At 39.8% G+C, this 19,430-nt stretch overlaps 1 protein-coding gene across 2 annotated transcripts in view; it reads right to left on the bottom strand.

Moving 5' to 3' along the window:
* Window positions 1–19,430, bottom strand: part of grb10a (growth factor receptor-bound protein 10a) — a 61,540-nt gene that overhangs the window by 7,793 nt on the left and 34,317 nt on the right. The window contains exons 1-5 of one of the 2 annotated variants that reach the window (XM_053637350.1): window positions 7,896–8,004; window positions 6,994–7,150; window positions 4,483–4,598; window positions 1,998–2,072; window positions 1,315–1,452 (exon numbers count right to left, since the gene is read on the bottom strand). In XM_053637350.1, the coding sequence (XP_053493325.1) occupies window positions 1,315–1,452; window positions 1,998–2,072; window positions 4,483–4,598; window positions 6,994–7,150; window positions 7,896–7,940 (531 nt within the window). In that variant the 5' untranslated portion in view covers window positions 7,941–8,004. Of the gene's footprint in view, window positions 1–1,314; window positions 1,453–1,997; window positions 2,073–4,482; window positions 4,599–6,993; window positions 7,151–7,895; window positions 8,005–19,430 lie in introns of those variants that run through there. The other variant, XM_053637349.1, reaches the window with a different exon arrangement.

The following is a 19,430-nucleotide window of genomic DNA, read 5'->3' as shown; positions in this document are numbered from 1 at the left end:
ATGGGACCCTCCAACCAGCGTTCATCACTATTATGTTATAAATAATCTGACACCAACCAAAAATGTACACGATCTAAACTTTTGTATTTATTTCAAATGTTCACATTAATACAATTAGTACTGAGACTGTCATGTTATTGCAAGTCACCCATGGTCACTGTGGTTGCCAGATTTTGAGACATTGCTTTGGAGTAAAGTCTGACAGTCCCTGGGGATCCCCTAACGGCATGGGGCCCCAAGCAGTTGCCTGCCTTGCCTGTTCACAAGTTGCGCCCATGAGCACGCACATGCATGCACACACACACACACACACACACATACACACAATAAACCACTTGACTTGGCTTGACTTGAAATGCCACCGAAACTGAGAAGTCATCTTAGGGTATTCTTCTCAAATCCACGTTCTTTCCCCATTTATGCAGTGACGTCAAATCAGCATGCAGACATATTTGTTTCACTCATCCAAGTTAGTTGCCTAGTTTTTTGCTAATAAAAAACCAACATGGGGCATCCATTTTCACACGTCATCTGTCGAATGTGCTGAGGTCAAAAATGAGGTAATCCTGACCATGAATTACCGCTTAGGATGTAATGTAGCATAATATTTTCCATAAACTTGTTCATCTGACTTTTCAACCCTGTACCAGATGATATTCGAACCTTTCTTTGCAAGTGCACGGTCTTTCGGGGAAGTGCTGCGTGTTTATCTTGGCATGTTTTTAATCGACGCGCACAGTGTTTGGGAGGAGCGCAGGCTGTAGGAGGTGTTTATTGGGTTAAGAAGGCAGTGTTTTGGTATAGCATTTATGGATGTTTTCATAAAAATTAGAAATATGCATATTTATCTCGAATAGAACAATCTAATAATCCCATTAACTGAATTTATCGTGAAAATCGCCCAGCAGGGGAAAATCAATATCGCACAAGCCTATGGCATGGTTGTTCATAAACAAAGTTGCATTAATTGTTTTTCGAATAGATTCAAAACCTGCCAACATTAAATGGAATGTTGGAATATGGAATAACATTCTCTATTCTAACTGAAATGAAGCATTAAATTCTCCAGTATCATACTCATCATGTGCATAGCTGTAACTGCACATACAGGCCATAAACCAAATCTCACTTTCAATTATCTGACCCATATCTGATCCTTCCACTGATGTCCAAGCATCTGGAATCACTTCCAGATTGGACCACATTCAGCAAACAATGCACTTCATGTACATTATGTCTTAACCACAAAAGCCAATTTGGAAAGTTCTGCCTCTTTTCTAAATGCACATGAAGGAACACAAAAGCACAGCTTGCCTTGGATATTCCTTTAGTGGAGTAGTAGAGGCCAGAGCGGCGCAGGAACATGTAAAGCTTCTTCCAGGACTTGCGGCCTGTCTCCTTCATGTAAAGAAAGCCCTGGATCTCAGGGCAGCGGCTGGAATTCAAGAAATTCTGCATGGGGGAAGAGAGCAGGAAACCATCTAGAGACTAGTTATTTAGCTTTTCTCCACAGAGAAAACTCCCTCTCCCTATACACACACAAACTGCCATGTATCCTGTCTCACATATATGTGAACGCCCACACAGCGAAAGTCATGACACAACATTTGCCTAAAGTATACTCGTGAGTAGTGTGGAGGGAGCTGACCTAAATTCTCAGTTTCACAAACGTAGGGTTTTTCAGCTGAGTCATATTTCAGTTATTATCATTCTTACCTCACTGTACTGCAGTGCATATGATGTGTGTGTATGTGTGTGCGTGTGTGTGTGTGTGTGCGTGTTTGTTGTGTGTGTGTGTTTGTTTGTTGTGTGTGTGTGTGTTGTTGTGTGTGCGTGTGTTGTGTGTGTGTTGTGTATGCACGTGCGTATGTATGTGTGTGCGCATGTTGTGTGTGCGCATGCTGTGTGTGTGTGCGCGTGTTGTGTGTGCGCGTGCTGTGTGTGTGTGTATGCGTATGCGTGTGTGTGTGTGTGTGTGTGTGTGTGTGTGCACACACCTGCAGAAGCTGAGATGGTGGGATTGTGCCATTGGACTCTTGACACCATGCCACCATTTGTTCTGGGAAGAAATTCTGTAAGAGTGTGAGAGAGAGTGAGTGAGATAGAGAGAGAGTGAGAGAGAGAGTGAGAGAGAAAGGGGAGAGAGTGAGAGTGAGAGAGAGTGTGAGAGACAGAGGAGAGAGTGAGAGTGAGAGAGAATGTGAGAGAGAGGAGAGAGTGAGCGTGAGAGAGAGAATGTGAGTGAGAGTGTACGTTAGAGAGAGTTAGAGAGAGAGTGAGAGAGAGTGCGTGAGAGAGAGAGTGAGTGAGTGAGAGAGAGAGAGCTTGATTTGTATATAAATATTAATACAATACTAGCCATTTTTCCCTAAAGTGTAACATACTTTTTCATGGTTTTATCATTACCTGCACAGTGGTACCGCTTAAAACTAACAATAGCTCATTCATAGCATCTCAGCTTTAACCCTCTGAAATATTTTATCATGTTTCCAAATACTAGTGGTTTAATGCAGGAGAAAAAACAGGGTAGATCTAGTTTTATACGGTCTGTTTGGAAATGGTATTTTATTTCATGTAAAGTGAAGTGAATACCAGCTCCTCCTCATCAACACCAATATGCATGAGCATGTCATACTTACAGCATGAATGTAACTGTTCAGACAACACAATGATTTAGTTTTTTATATTGACTCATTTGTTAGGCAGCCTTAGCATGAACTCCTTCAGACATAACCTCCTGCATGTATATGTTCGTGTGCATTCCTTCCATTTTTGTTAAACGATATCAACCCAATTTCCTAGAATACAGTGTTAATTCATTATGACGGGTACTCATTGCAGTGTGCTCACACGCACACACACAAACATGAGTGTTTACTCGTATAGGAAAAGTGTACCAAGCATGTGACAAACCTAAAGATGACCACATGCCAGACTGGTTTCTCAAACATGACAGAGAGTGTTGCTATAGGAAAATAATCAACAAGAAGGCAGTGTGATGCAGCCTGACCCAACGAAGAGAGACATTACCGCCCTGAATTGGATTATTATTCAATAACGGAATGTCTCAAAGAGTTTTATTCCTCTTACACCATAACGATTTGCCAATGATTATAATTTTGACCTTATTACTGAAAAAGTGATAAGGTCAAAATATGACATGCTCATACATAAATAATAATAAATAAATAATAGTAATAATAATATTAAAGATTAATAATCTTATATTTGGTATACTGTAGCCTTGTAATAGGAAATGCTAGATACATTTAACTAAATTCAAGATATGTTCACTTGCTAAGATGTAATTTTTTTGTGGTGTAAACAGTCGTCCCCTCACTAGCCTTTCTATGTTTCTCTCTTGGATTTAATGCGATAAAAATAAATGGACATAAAAGAATAAAAGAAACCAGAAAGTGCAAACTCCTTTCCTGTGGAGGAAAACTTCCTCTCTGTAAGTGCTGACACTGGAGACTCCTTCCATAAATCTTAAATAAAAATCTCCTTACAGAAAGCTTCACCATATCAACAACTCCCCCCCCCATTTTTTTTCCAGTATTTTTTCTGGAAAATATACGATGCAAATCACATCGAAATTACTTTATTTTAACGTAAATCATTAAGCAGATTTCTGTTGCCCTCTAGACTATTTGTCTATACTATTTGTTATTAATGCATGTCTCCGGTTTATCTTTACTAACTTAATTAAAATATATATACACATATTGTGCCAGACTCAACACCTCAATAATTGTTTTATTTTTTAAGATTTTTTTTAAATCCCCATTAACTGTGTAACTTTACAAGTGTAAAATGTGTAAAATATTGTTCTTTAAAAATTATAATGTGTTGTATTTTATATTTTATCTTTATTTTTTAACTCATGGCATTCCTTCACAAAGACAATCCAATTGACTTTTTAATATAAGTGATATTAATTGAAAATCAACATTTATACTATATGTAATATATCATGCAAATCTAATTAATTAAAAAACATCAAAAGAAGCTGGATGTGCTTATAAATAATTCATGTATGAAAGGGTTAAATTTATTTATTGTTAGGTGGAGATTAGGTGCACCACCATAAATCCATGTGAATGAGTTGTTACTATAGAAACGATAGCATTAGTACTCTGCACTACTGTCAGAGCTGCTGCTATAGAAAACGAATTCACAATCAGATTTAATAATTCAACAGCACCATGGTGCAATTATATTTATAATTTGTTAGAACAGTTATACTTGTAGCTATTTTTGCTTTGCACTTACACTATGTTCATGGTGCTCTTAGAAATTCCAGAGTCAGAAAGGTTCTGGTTAAACCAGGATAAATGACGACTAATGGGAAAGTTATTTACATTAACCATATGATAAAATAGAAAGAACAGGAACAACGTGGACGAATATTTCATTGCTCAGCTAATAAAAAAACAACAACATATATATAGTTTAATTTAGGAACATGTCTGCATTTCTCACCAGTGGGTTTCTGAAGAACTCGTACTTGGCATAGTTCTTCCTGAAGAGGAACTTGCTCTCTGGAGACATGCAGGCCTGCACCTGAACCACCATCTCATGGTCCTCCAAACACCTCTCTACACACACACACACACAATCAAAAGCACTATATCAGGACTATACCGATTATGCAAACTGAAGAACAGGAGACTTTGAGCAAGAACAAATAATGAGTGTGAAGTTGTACGATGCCACAGCTGCATTAAGCACTTAGAATCTGGCAGTGCCGAAACGAGCGCTATACATGCATGTGGTGATGTGGATCATTTGGGTTTTGCTGTAAGGAAATGAAAACAGAAAACAAGTATAAGCTGTTACAGGCTAAAAATAAGCACAAGGTATGAAAATCGACTGGGTATTAGGACAGTGATGTATTACCTAGATAAATATGGAAGTGTGTATTAAGAGGACAGAGTAAATGTGTACACAGAGGAAGTGTGTATTACAAGAACAGAGTAACGGGAATTACAGTCCCAGCTTCACTGTAGTTTAAAGCCAGTAGTCTCTCTGGGATCCACAGTCTCACAAATTAATAAGAGTTTCCCAAACAGAGTGTGTGTGTGTGTGTGTGTGTGTGTGTGTGTGTGTGTGTATATATATATATATATAAGTGTACCAGAGAGAGAGAAAAATAAAGAGAAGAGGGAAAATGTAGACAAGGCATTCTTAGATCTGTGTATTCATATGACACTTTTGCCTCAGGGCACAGTGAAAATGAGAATATTTACTTTGTGTGTGTGTGTGTCTGTGTGTGTGTGTTGAAAAGTAAAGGAACTGGATATGTACCAGTATTAACCTGCATGGATACAAACTAAAGTGTTTATGTATAAGAAGATTAAGAACTTTTATTGTGTTTCATTTTGTATTTTAATAATTTGCATCTCTGTGCAAGTGTTTTTTCAATGAAAGAAGACATACATCTCCACCCAGCTGCACAACACAAATGCAATCAGAGCAGAGAGAGAGAGAGAGAGAGAGAGAGAGAGAGAGAGAGAGAGAGAGAGAGAGGAGAAGCATTGCAGAGAGATGAGGTCATGTATTTAGCTTGATTGCATTGAGCAGTAGGGCTGATCATAGCTCAGTAAGGAGCCTCGCAGCTAATGGCTTATGTAAGAGGAACATTTTTGGAAGGTTGCCATAATGTTGGGCTAGCATTAGCTCCAAGATCAAATCTAGAGTGTCCTAATCCATCAAGGCCGACTGCGCTGAACACAATGTTCAAGCTGCAGCTGATCAGGTGTCAGCTGGCGAATCCGAATACGCCCAGTCACGTTATGACATCATACCCCGAGGAACGTTTTATTCATTTATTTATTTTCATTAAAAGCTTATCACAACTTTGCAGAAAACATTGCAAAGGCCAAGTTAGCAAGAACCATCACTCTGATTAGTTACTCGTTGGAGAACTTAAGTTACAGTAGTTTACATTTACATTTCTTCATTTAGCAGGCACTTTTATCCAAAGCGACTTTGACTCTCAAACAATCCAGACAGACTAGTTGACTCTCAAATAATCCAGACAGCAAACTACAGGGATTTTGATCACAAACACAACCCAACAAGAAAGCCAAGAGAGCTCCTAAAGCTCACAGATCTTTTTCCATTTGAATCTTGGATCATTCCCATCCACTAGTTAGGTCTCCCCTATCAAAGACAGCTACTAACTCAGAAAGGAGAAGTCCGTATTGTGCTTCCTGGGAGGCAGTGAAGCCAGCCAACGGCATCTTTTTGATCTGTTGCGTAACACACTCAGTGGAGAGCGCTATCCGATTTTTTTGCATACATGATCTCATAGACACCAGTGCTCGTCATGTGTCCCTGTGATTGACAGGGAAGAGAGAGTACACCACCCCTACCAGCCAGAGAACACATTTTTGCTCTCTTGTACTCCTGGCTAATCTCCTGGTCGGGATTCGAACTCACGATCTCGGGCACCTACGAACAGATGTGTGACTAATACACTGCCATGATCAGGATGTTCTCCTTTGGAGCATCTCCATGGCAACTTAGGCGGTGTAGCAGGGCTTTAATCTGTGATCAGACTAGAAAATGGATGTCCACACGTGTCCACGTTAAATCGCAGCCAGATTAGCGGATAATCCTTGTCATGCTCTGTTCCCAATCTCTTCTCTATTGGAGATTTTTCCGCTTCCCCCTTCCCACCACTTCCTTCACCTCAATCGTTTTTTGTACTACAATGCCATTTCCAAATGCTCTTCCCTCTACAGTGGACAAGATTATGAAAGAAAAGCACAGGATTTTATAAATACTTAAAAAGATTATATAAATACTTATAAGGATGCAATCTACTGTTTGCTTTGCATCAATGGATAGGACAGAGCATGCCCTAGGACCAGGTGGTGATCGCCACTCATGCTCTCTCTCGAACATACAGTACACCCACACACACACACTCACACACACCCACGCACACCCACACACCCACACCCACACACACCCACACACACTTACCTAGTCCAAGCAACGGATGATGCTCTACTAAAGTCCAGCAGTTGTCATCCAGGCAGTGACTCTTATAAACCAGGAGCTGACACACGTCTCTGGCTGTCATATGAGCAGGAACTTCCACCACCTTCCCAACGCCATCTTCACTGAAGACCTTGATGATCTGGAGACAACACAGGCACATACACAAACCCTTTTAAACAACTCTTGGAAAGATTTTCCAGCATTTCAAGAAAGACAAGCGAGAAGATGATGAGTAAATAGAGAGTTCATAATCATTCGATTGTTTACGGAACTGCCCAGGAACCAAAGTGCTGTGTTTGCTATACATACGAGAGCACGTGTGGCACGTCTGCTCCCACCTCAGCAGAATGTAAGCGTTCACTGATCACGTTTAGACAACGGCACATGCCCCGAAGCATAGTTTCTTAGACACACATGCATTCACTCACGCACACGCACACTTCTAACACTCAGAACTCTCTCTAAATGGCAGCTGGCCATAAAGATCAACCAGACACTGTGCATGCACACACATATACGATCAGTCAAACCAGCTTAAAAGGGGATATGTCCAAAGCGCATTCATAAACACTTAACTCAAATGCTTCTGTATAGAAGAAACACAAACTTTATATTTAGTTTTAAACACATCCAGACTGTCAAGAGTATAAAATCAATATATACGGTTTTCCCAGCCTGAAATCATATTATTATCATATTTAAAATCCATGACCTTCCTATTTCAGGTAACGTGATGTACAAATTAATAGAGTAATGCAGCTGCCCATTGAGACCATGTAAAGTAGACGGAATAAGACATTTGCCATGCAAAGCAGTCACGTGTAAAGATGTGAAATCTACGTGTATATAGTAATACAGTGTACTATATTAAGTATCGATCTTACCTCTACTGCTTGGTAGAGGCAGCAATCCGGAGAGCACGATGGCATTTTCGCACCGAGCCGACCTTCTCTTACAAAGTGAGAGAAGAGCGAGAGAGAGAGGGGGAGAGGGAGAGAGAGGTAGAGAGAGAGAGAGAGAGAGAGAGAGAGAGAGAGAAAGTGGGGGTGGGGTGGTGATGAGGGGGCGGGGATATTAAAAGAGAAAGAGGCTCAGACAGGAGTTGGGAACAAAAAGACAGGGAAAGAAGAGAGAGAAAGAGAGAGCGCTAGGCTGTGCTGATGCACGTACTGCATGCTACTCCAATTCTAGTAGATTAAGATCAGTGGAACTGACACCTCCCATGGGGAGTGTGTGTGCGGGTGTATTAGAGATTTTAAGGCGATAGTGAACACCTATCAAGGACTTTCTCTCACTCACATCCATGTGTGTACAACACTCTCATCTCATCTCATCTCATCACACACACACATACACACACACATACCTGGCTCTGTAAAATTCTCTGAAAGCCTTGAGCCTGACCACCGGATCTCACTCTCATTGTGCACACACACACACACACACACACACACACACACACACACAAACAAAAGCACTATGTCAGGACTACACCGATTATGCAAACTGAAGAACAGGAGACTTTGAGCAAGAACAAATAATGAGTGTGAAGTTGTACGATGCCACAGCTGCATTAAGCACTTAGAATCTGGCAGTGCCGAAACGAGCGCTATACATGCATGTGGTGATGTGGATCATTTGGGTATTGCAGTAAGGAAATGAAAACAGAAAACAAGTATAAGCTGTTGCAGGCTAAAAATAAGCACAAGGTATGAAAATCGACTGGGTATTAGGACAGTGATGTATTACCTAGATAAATATGGAAGTGTGTATTAAGAGGACAGAGTAAATGTGTACACAGAGGAAGTGTGTATTACAAGAACAGAGTAACGGGAATTACAGTCCCAGCTTCACTGTAGTTTAAAGCCAGTAGTCTCTCTGGGATCCACAGTCTCACAAATTAATAAGAGTTTCCCAAACAGAGTGTGTGTGTCTGTGTGTGTGTGTGTGTGTGTGTGTGTGTGTGTGTGTGTGTGTATAAGAGTACCAGAGAGAGAGAGAGAGAAATAAAGAGAAGAGGGAAAATGTAGACAAGGCAGTCTTAGATCTGTGTATTCATGACACTTTTGCCTCAGGGCACAGTGAAAATGAGAATATTTACTGTGTGTGTGTGTGTGTGTGTGTGTGTGTGTTGAAAAGTAAAGGAACTGGATATGTACCAAACTTGCATGGATACAAACTAAAGTGTTAAACTTTTTTTTGTGTGAGATTTTTTTTGGCAATTTCTTCCCTGAAGTCTGGCCAAAGAAAACCTCTCCCTCTCTCTTTCTGAAAACTCAGCATATCAGAATGGTTCTGCTCTCTAAACCACACACACACACAGAGCAATGTCTTTAAAGCAAAATGTCTTGTAAGTTTATATCACCACACACACACACACACACACACACACACACACTCAGTGCTGCTGGAGAACAATATCATCAAATCTAACTCAACACCTACTATAGAAATGCGAGTGGGGAAAATCAGCAACCCCCTTTTTAAAGTAGAGCAAGCAAATGTTTGCGGAGCATTCGTAAAAATGCCCTCTCTAAGGTTTCGCATACGAGCTTCCATTATCACCCGGAGCGCATTTGGGTCGAAAAACCATTCTGAAGAGTGTTTGGTTAAGGGTCGCTTAATTGTAAAGTTTCAGTCATGTGACTACAAGCAAACATTTGCAGAGAAGTGGTCAGTTCTTCTTCTGACAGTGATGGGGTGGGGGGTTTACCTAAAACTTTTATTAAAGGGGTTTTTACCCAGTATTATAAAGCTTAGGTCATGCTACACTGGATGGAGGGCATCTTATAGATAACATTCGAATCTTAGTTAGTAATGTTGGAATTTGACTGGGGGGAGGCTAGTCCTACATTAGCACTCAGCAATCCCCAAGTGAGTTTAATGAGCATGTGATGTACAGGTAGTCCATGTGATAATGCACGTGATGAAATAGTACTAAAAACACCAACAGGTTTAGACCACTAATAATACTGTGCAGATTACATTTCCATTTTGCTTGGAGCATTAGGCCAAAATGATTATCAGAAACAGCTGAACTAAATTTCATAACATTGCTACGCAATACTCTTAGCTATGCATTTTTATTATTTATGTTTTCAGGGTTTTTGGGGGGGGTTTTTTGACTGTGCAGATGTCACTTAAGCATACTGGCAGGCTTGCCCAGCGACTTTTGTGTCTGCGAGTGCAGGAAAAATGCACGTAAAGCAAAGCTGAGTCATAATCCAACGTATGTCTAAAAGGCCAAGGCTGCTGTGTGCGAAATACAGTAATAAAGACTGAGGGAGAAATGTCCGCTATGTTAACCAGCACCAGACACAGTTTCTTCTGAGAAGGCAGACCTTTTTGTGTGTGCGTGTGTGTGTATAATCTGGCCTCGCACACTATAGCCATGTGCCTCTCAATAAACTTCTCAGGTTAAGTAGGGTCAGCGTGTGTGTATGCACTGCCGTATACAAAAAAAGATGCAAACAATTCTACACAGCAATTCTCCAAAAACATTCCCATTTTCATAAAAACCAGAGAAGTTCCTTACCCTCTGAGGAGTAAAACTCAGTCTAGGGTAATGTAACTGCATCTAACAGGCTACCTTTAACTTCTCTATACATCTACGTCTGTTTATTTTGCTTCAAACATCAATCAGTTCAGTTTAAATTGGGAAAATGTGTTTGTTACAAGCTTTCCTGTTAGCCTTTAAAAAAGGCAGAATAAATAAGTGTCCCTTAGGAGGATCACGAAGACATGAGCACAACTACATTACACTATGTAACACAAAACCTTTTTTTTTTTTAAATGTTGTTATTTGTATATAATAAAGAAAATCCATAGTCGTCGATATGGTAAAGCTTTCTGTAAGAAGGTGTTTATTTAACATTTATGGAAGGAGTCTCCAGTGTCAGCACTTTGTAACAGTCAGAGGTAAAGCTGTAACTTTACATTTTGCACCGCAGGAAAGTCTTCAGGACAGAGGACTTTGCACATTGTGGGTTCTCAGGAACAAGGTGCATTTATTTCTGTCTTATTAACCAGAGGGCAAAAAATAAAAGTTCACGCTGTATTGGAGGCGCCGTGTTCAGCATTCACAGTAGTGGTTAATGGCTCATGTGAAAAGAGACAGTTTTTTTTGCCTAGCCTACTAGGTTTAAATGTTATAATTTTATTGTGGCAGTTGCATACAGTGTTTTACTATTTAAAAAAAAAAAGCTTTAGTGTTGTCTGTTTTATCTCTGTACCAGTGTTATTGTGGAGACGTGACTTATTTGCCCAGCAGGGGGCTCACACCCCTCAACTTTCCCATCACCCTGCTCACCAGCAGCTAAACACAGACTCACGATACTCTACACACAGAAACCCAACAGTGTCCTGACTAATCTTGAACCAGACGTGGGGGCGAAAAATAATTAATTTGTTTACACCGATCGAAAATGTCTGATAAGCCGATTTCCATTCTGCCGTCTGAATGGAACACCAGTGTACTGTGAGAAAGGGTTAGAGAAAGTGAAGGAGCAGCTACTTATAACTGCTATAATGCAAGTGATCACAGGAACGATCTTGTTTCGCGACCAATCCACAACATGAAACGGACCAAAAGTATGACGTGTCATTATTTATTACATAAAATAAAAAAATACAGATATTAAATAAACATTTTAAATCATTGGCAGTGGTATAAGAGGATTAAAACACTTTGGGCCCATCCCAGTAATTGATTAATTTCCTATAACAGCATGCGTGGTTGTGTTTTATTTCTTACATATATGGTGCAACTCCTAAACTGAAGAACATCATATATAGACAGTAAAAATAGCACAACAAATCCCAACCACTGAGATTTAAGGCACTTTGCTGTGTTCGATGTACCTCGGAAGTGGGAAGTCAGAGCTCAAAATAATCATTTTCGAAAATCTTGGATGACTCCACATTCGTCATTCGCTTTTTGCCACAATCTAGCCAGCTAATGTTAATAATATATGTTTATCTCCTCTAAACAGTGAACGGTATAGTCCATGTAGTAAAGATTTAACAAGAAAATGTGTCTGTTTGTTGACTGATCTAAAGCAAATACCTGTATATACAGTATCACTTATTTAAAAGTGCTAAAAAGTCAATAAGTAAAGATGTCATGTGCTGAACTCTGGGTTGAGGAGACCTTCCTGACTTTCTGAGTAGGTATTCCAAGTTGAGGGGGGATTTTTTTCTGAGTTAATTCTGAGTTGCTAGCTTTAGTCCTTCTTCATTACTATTAGGCTCTGATGATAAAGTTTCAGTCATGGAGAAAACATTTTCAAGAGAAGCTTAGAGTAAAGAAATTGCTTATGAGCCAAAGCATACTATTTTATCTGTTAAACACGGATGGTTGTCATGGCTTGAGTATGTGCAAACACAACTAACACTGTCTCACTTGTCTTTATTGATGAGGTACCTACATATAGAGGCACAGCTGAATATATTCCAAAGTGTATAGCGGCATTACTGCAGCTCAGATCCAAATAAATGCATCACCTTTTGGCATATACATGTAAGGTGATGCACAAATATACAGCTACGGGGACTATGGACATCCAACAAAAAGATATTCTTGGCTGGAGAAGTCAATAACACAATCTGAACCCTACTGAAAATGTCTTTCACTTACTGACTGCAAAGCAATTGCTATAAGCCTATAGAAGGTTCTCTAGGGAAGGTATCTAGCATCTGATGTTGTTTATGGGTCACAGCCATCAACTGTTAAAGACTCGGTACTAGGGGTGTAATGATACGTTATGACAAGATGCATTGCGGTGCAAAAATGTGACGATATGCATCACGGAAATGTGCGATTCACTTCACGGAAATCAGCCTTCTGTGAATTACGCATGTAATGCAGTTGCACTGTTTGAACACTAGAGGTCTAAATCTGTACAACCCATAGAGTTCAAATATAGAGCTGGCAATGAAGTAATAAATGGCACTGAGGGGTTACACATGTCAGAGGATTTTGTGACAGTTATCTGTGGCGGAGATATTAGCAGCAAACATCTTTCTCATGTATAAAATATTTAGTTGAAAAGGATACTTGATTACACTATGTCATGTGTAACTGGGGCTTAAATGTAGAAAGCTGGAAAAACTGGACTACTGACTAAATAGTTGAATACTGTGTCTGGAGCTGATTTGACTAGTCATTATTCCCACATCAGACAGAGTTTGTCTCATTTAAGCCATCAGTACACACACACACACACACACACACCCATGTGCTCTGACAACAGTTTTATCAGCATATGAAAAATGTTTCTCAGAGAAATTAAGAAGAAAACAAATGAAATGTTGCTGCATGGAGACATTGATGTTTGCATATAACAAACCCTTGTGCACATACACAACACATAGACCCATTTAAAGCTTAAGATAACATGGGCCAGTGACCTTATATGTCACACACAGATAGCCTTAGCGCACCGTTCCATGACATTTTACGACATATGTGAACGCTAATTACGCTCAAGAAATGCAGATTTAGTCACAGATTACATTGATTATTATAGAAATTAACATGTGATCTTCAATGGTGAAGATTTCTAATGAAATGATGAGTTTACTTATTAGTTGAAACTTTTTTCATTGACGTGCTGGGCTATTCTCACTTTGGTTAACATTTTTCTACATTACCGACAATGCCGTTTGAACACCTGCTCGTAATGGAATTTGTGCTGCGTTCAACTAGAGGTTTCAACTCGTAATTCCCAACCTCTTACCTGGAGAAACCAAACCCCTCCCCCAACTACTCAGGAACTTGGGTGGTCTTCTCATTTATTACATTTACATTTATTCATTTAGCAGACGCTTTTATCCAAAGCGACTTACAAATGAGAAAATACAAGCAAAGCGATATATCAAGCAGAGAACAATACAAGTAGTGCTACCATACAAGATCCATCAATTGAGTTCCAGAAGAAGCAAAGTGCGCAGAGTTGAGGTGTAAGTGCCAGAGTAAATTATTATTTATTTTTTTTTAATGGGTTGGTTAGGTGTTCACGGAAGCGGTGGGTCTTTAACTGTTTTTTGAAGATGGTGAGAGATTGTGCGGTCTGGATTGCGGTTGGAAGTTCATTCCACCACTGAGGAACAGTTAGTTTGAATGTTCTTGCAAGGGACCTTGAGCCACGCTGAGTGGGAACTACTAAGCGTCGGTCGTTGATTGATCGCAGATTGCGTGAGGGAACATAAGCCTTCAGGAGGGAGTTGAGGTAGGAGGGTTCTCAACTCTGAGTGCTTCAGAGGTCAGCAAGTGATCTCGAATCAACAGTAAACAAAGTAGCACCTCTTACCTTTAAATGAGTTATGCTGTATATACAAGTATTTACTTTAGATCAATCAACATACAGATACGTTTGCTTGTTCACCCTATAACACTGACTATACAGTTTGCTGTTTTTGAGGAGGTTCATCTCTACGTGAAGAGAGTAAAAGCAGCGCTTTAATCTTTTACTCTGTCCAGGTCTCGCATCTGTACCCTCTGCTTAAACAGATCTGATTCTAAAGCTTCGACTTTAATGTCGGTATTAGCATCAACTCCATTGTGCTTTGTTGTCTCATAGATCACTAAGCCGGATCGAGATGAATCGAGAAACTGCATTCCAGGACATGGTGCAACGTTCATTGTTTTCACTACATCTACAGTGGATTTCTCATTATTGACATCGTTGGAAGATGGTAAGAGCTGTTCCTTTATTCTGTTATTTCTTATGTATGAGATCATTACCCATAAACAATACCAATAACTGCTAATTTCTTACTGGGATTACAACAAAATTACAACCCAACCAAGAAATTACTACCAGAAACCACAAATATTTCCTCCATCCATCCATCTTCTGTTCAGCTTATCCTACGCATGGTCACAGGAAGCCTGGAGCCTATCCCAGGAGACTCGGGACACAAGATGGTGGACACCCTGGACAAGGTGCCAGCCCATCGCAGGGCACAATCGCACACTACGGACAATTTGGAAATGCCAATTAGCCTACAGCATATGTCTTTGGACTGTGGGAGGTAACCGGAGTACATTGAGGAAACCCACAAAGCACAGGGAGAACATGCAAGCTCTGTGCACATATAGCAAAGGCGGGGATTGAACCCCCAACCCTAGAGGTGTGAGGCAGGAATGCTAACCACTAAGCCACCATGCCCCTCCCCACAAATATTTCAATATTTCTATATTTCAAACATGGCTCCTTTAAAGGAAGTGAACAAGACTAGAAAATGAATGAGATTAGGACAAGTCATTTGTAAGCCATTTTTCTCCACATTCAAATGGAAAAATCACTATGACACACTGTGTGGAAGCAGGTATCAGAATTAACTGTGGTGCAGAAGAACAGAGAGAACAGTAGGAGAGATGAGGAAAAAGAAAAAATACAGACAAGAATAGAGGAGAGTTCTCACGATGGTGTTTTTAGTAACACTGGGTCAAGTCATCCCTGGGGATCTATGTCCCAGCAGGACTCATGATCACAGTCAGCTGACCGGGAAGCAGACGCTGATGCAAGTAAGTGTGTGTAAGTGTGTGTAAGTGTGTGTGAGTGTGTGTGTGAGTGTGTGTGTGTGTAATACCAGACTGAAGTGGCTAGACATGCAAACCTAAAGCCATTGTTTTAATTGGTGTGAAATTTTGAAGCACCACAAGAGGGGAGTATTTTGGTCTGTGTGGTTAACCATTTATGTGTGTGTGTGTGTGTGTGTGTGTGTGTGTGTGTGTCTGTGTGTGTGTGTGTGTCTGTGTGTGTATAAATGCATCACAAATTTCACAAGCAGTGTTCCTCAGGAGTAAAAAAAAGTGTGTAATCATGACATCAGCATAACAGTGTGCCACATTATGGATAGAGTGCATGTGGGAAGGTGGATCACATCCTCCTTTTTGTCTTGCTGTGCTTGTCTAAATATGCTTTTCCAGTTAACAAAGTTGTGGGTTTAGTGAAAGGCAGAAGGCACAGACTTAAAAAAATGGCCTCAAGATGCTGATGTAGGAAGAGCTATTATCCTCTAGCCTTTAAATCAATATAAAGGGTGTAAGAAGCTCATTTAGATGTAGTTGTGTGGTCGAGCACTTCCTAAAACTGCTTAGTATGTCTAAGACCTGGTCTAATGGATAATCTTACCTGTATACCGTACGCTTCTACCTAATGTGGGTGCTAGTTTGACACATACCACCTACCTAAACATTGCTGCAGACCAAGTACACCCCTTCATGGCAACAGTATTCCCTAATGGCAGTGGCCTCTTTCAGCAGGATAATGAGCCGTGCCACACTGCACAAACTGTTCAGGAATGGTTTGAGAAACATGACTGAGAGTTCAAGGTGTTGACTCAAACGAGGATGTGCTGGACAAACAAGTCCGATGCATGGACACCCCACCTCGCAGCTTACAGGACTTAAAGGATCTGCTGCTAACGTCTTGGTGCCAGAAACCACAGCACACCTTCAGAGGTCTTGTGGAGTCCATGCCTTGAAGGCTTCGAACTGTTTTGGTGGCACAAGGGGGACCTACACAGTATTAGGCAGGTGGTTTTAACGTTATGGCTATAACATATAGAGAAATACACACACACACACACACACACACACACACACACACACACACTTTATGCAGTGTGTATTTTTGCTCTGCACAAGTACTCACGCTTCAGGGGAAATAAAAAGCAAGCCCATGACTAAGATAAATGTATGTGCATGTTTTGGTCTTTTTGCTTGTAAGTGTGTTTGCATGTGTGTCAAAAACCACAAAGTAAAATGTGCCAAGAGCATGAACACAAGACACAGAGCACACTTAACTAAAGCACACACACAGACGCAACGTGCAAACACAGAGCAGCACACAGAGCCCGAGCTCAGGGTGCTTTGGGTTCTAAGGGTTCTGTGGTAAAGGCAGTGTTATTTTATTTATATATATATATATATATATATATATATATATATATATATATATATATATATATATATATATATATGCTAGATAATGCAATTGAAACAGAGAGCAAATTTACCTCAGATGCACTGCTGCTTAATTATTTACTTAAGCTACTTATTCAAAAATGTAGAATGCCTTCCATAATTATTGGTACCTTTCATAAAAAAAAAAAAACAACAATGAAAAATTACTGTAGAAAATAGACATTACACAAAATAATTCAAACTTTCCATGTAAACAATATGAGAAACTATTTATCTGTGTTTTAACAGAAGAAAAAACATCATTACGGCTACCTTTCTTGTCTTCTATGTCATTCTTGACCATTTTTAACATTTCGCATTCACTATTTTTAACATGCTTAAAACATGTTTTCTACGACAGAACATGCTAAAACATTACCGGTCTTCAGGTCAAGTGAAATCTGAAAAAGTTCCCCCACTTTTACAAACATAAAACTGAACATTACACAACACCTGTATTCATTTTGTTCTTGATGTCCTTAGATGGCTGTATCTAGCTAGAGTGAACTAAGCAGTAGATAAAAAAAAAAGTGAGATTTTACTAGCAGCACAATTCATCTAATTATCAAATTTGGCTAATATACAGTATAATGTATCCCTTGTATAGTATATACACACAGTACATGCTATAACTATACTCTATGTATCGTTAAAAAATTGTGGTTGTTTTATTCCAGCATTTGCTAATGTGTGGATTTGACCCAGAAATAAGATTCTTTATTTTTTTACCCAGCTGCTTTAAATGGACAGTTAAAGCATCTATTTAACCTTGATTTTTTTTTATTCACTCAAGTAAATTACCATCATTAGTGAATTGTTAGTTACAAAGTTGGGTGAAAATTACAGTTGTGATGATATATTCTGCCACGACAATGTACCATAATATCAAATTAGGTATGTTGACATGTAATTCAGGATCTTGCACAATCATGGCTATATATAGGATTTAAATAAGGATAGTCCTGATTATAAAGTCTAATTTCATATAATTATATGTGCACTTGTACCATTGATGCCCTATTTTAACCTGACAGAAGGCTTTTTAACTAGAGAATGAATGAGCTGGCTGAGCCTCATAACATCAGGCTCTATAGGCTCATGGTTAACACCCTAAACATTCTCTTCGTGAGAAATTGTTCAAAACAAATCGTTGCTATGCACGAACTAAATATAATATAGCAAACAAGCTTAAAGGTTAGCGCACACAGCAACCTTCTTTGTTATCGGTAATTGCATGCAAACTGTTAACTGGACTGTTGTCACTTTTCTGTCAGACGTTTACAAGGGTGTGTGTCTTCTGTCTATGTATGCACCCTCGCATGAGAACACGCAGTCACACACACACACACGCCTGATCGCTGGCACACAGCCAACACCAACAACATCCTAACCATCCTCAAGTCACACACACACTCTCACCACTGAGTATAGATCATTGCCAGGTCAGCACCAGGTCATGTACCATACTATAATAAGTATTTCTTTAATTCAAGAGCAGGAGAGAGAGAGAAAGAGAGAAGCAAAAGCATGCACACAGACATGTACATAACTTTATTTCATATTATGTATTTCATAATTAGGACGAGGTTGAAAGATTTTAGATTAACACAAGCCCTAACCTGAGAAATTCCCTTACACAAGTATGAGTATGGGTGCGTGTTTCCATGCATACTGGCACGTCCAGCATTTTGTAACAAAAACAGCACTAATGATAACTGTCAAACACTTGCTTCCATGTGTCTATAGGGAGATTAATGTACATACAATAAACTCTAACTTCTGTTTACAGCTGACTGTCAAACACTTATTTATTATTATGGACTGCCGTTCTCCATAAAAAGATGTCATACCCTTTGATTGACAGACAGAAGGAGAGAAAGTCTGACAGAAAGACAGAACGAATGAAAGAAAAGATGAAAGCGAGACAGAATCCAGAGCTGCTGCTGGAGGCAAGTGGTGTAATCATGTCTAGTCTGCACAAGAGCAGTGCCAGTGTAAACATGCACATATGCACTCATCCACACCAGCACACACGGACAGATTACACAAAATATGCAAAGGAAGACAAATTCAAACAAGGACAGAAGGACATCAGGCTCTCTCCTCTTTCTGGCAAGACATTCCCACGCTCTGTAGGAGACTCTACACCAGACTGTGCAACAAGTTTCTGTGCCTGTACCCTCTTTAACCTGGGCATCGCTCATTGACGCACATTAGTCATTCGGGGTCAAACAGCCCTTCTGAGAATAGTTAAGAAATCTTCTGTATTTGTAATGGTGAGAATGAGGAGGGGGGGTGGGTGTGTGTGTGTGTGTGTGTGTGTGTGTGTGTGTGTGTGTGTGTGTGTGTGTGAGAGAGAGAGAAAGAGAGAGAGAGAGAGCGTGAGAGACTTGCAGCCGCCTTCTCCAACCATGACATCACATTCAATAGAAAAAGCCATGTCATG

This window comes from Ictalurus furcatus, chromosome 12 (assembly GCF_023375685.1).
Source record: "Ictalurus furcatus strain D&B chromosome 12, Billie_1.0, whole genome shotgun sequence".
Taxonomy (NCBI): Eukaryota; Metazoa; Chordata; class Actinopteri; order Siluriformes; family Ictaluridae; genus Ictalurus; species Ictalurus furcatus.
Note: the sequence above shows the minus strand (reverse complement) of the source record. Positions and strands in the feature narration are given on the sequence as shown.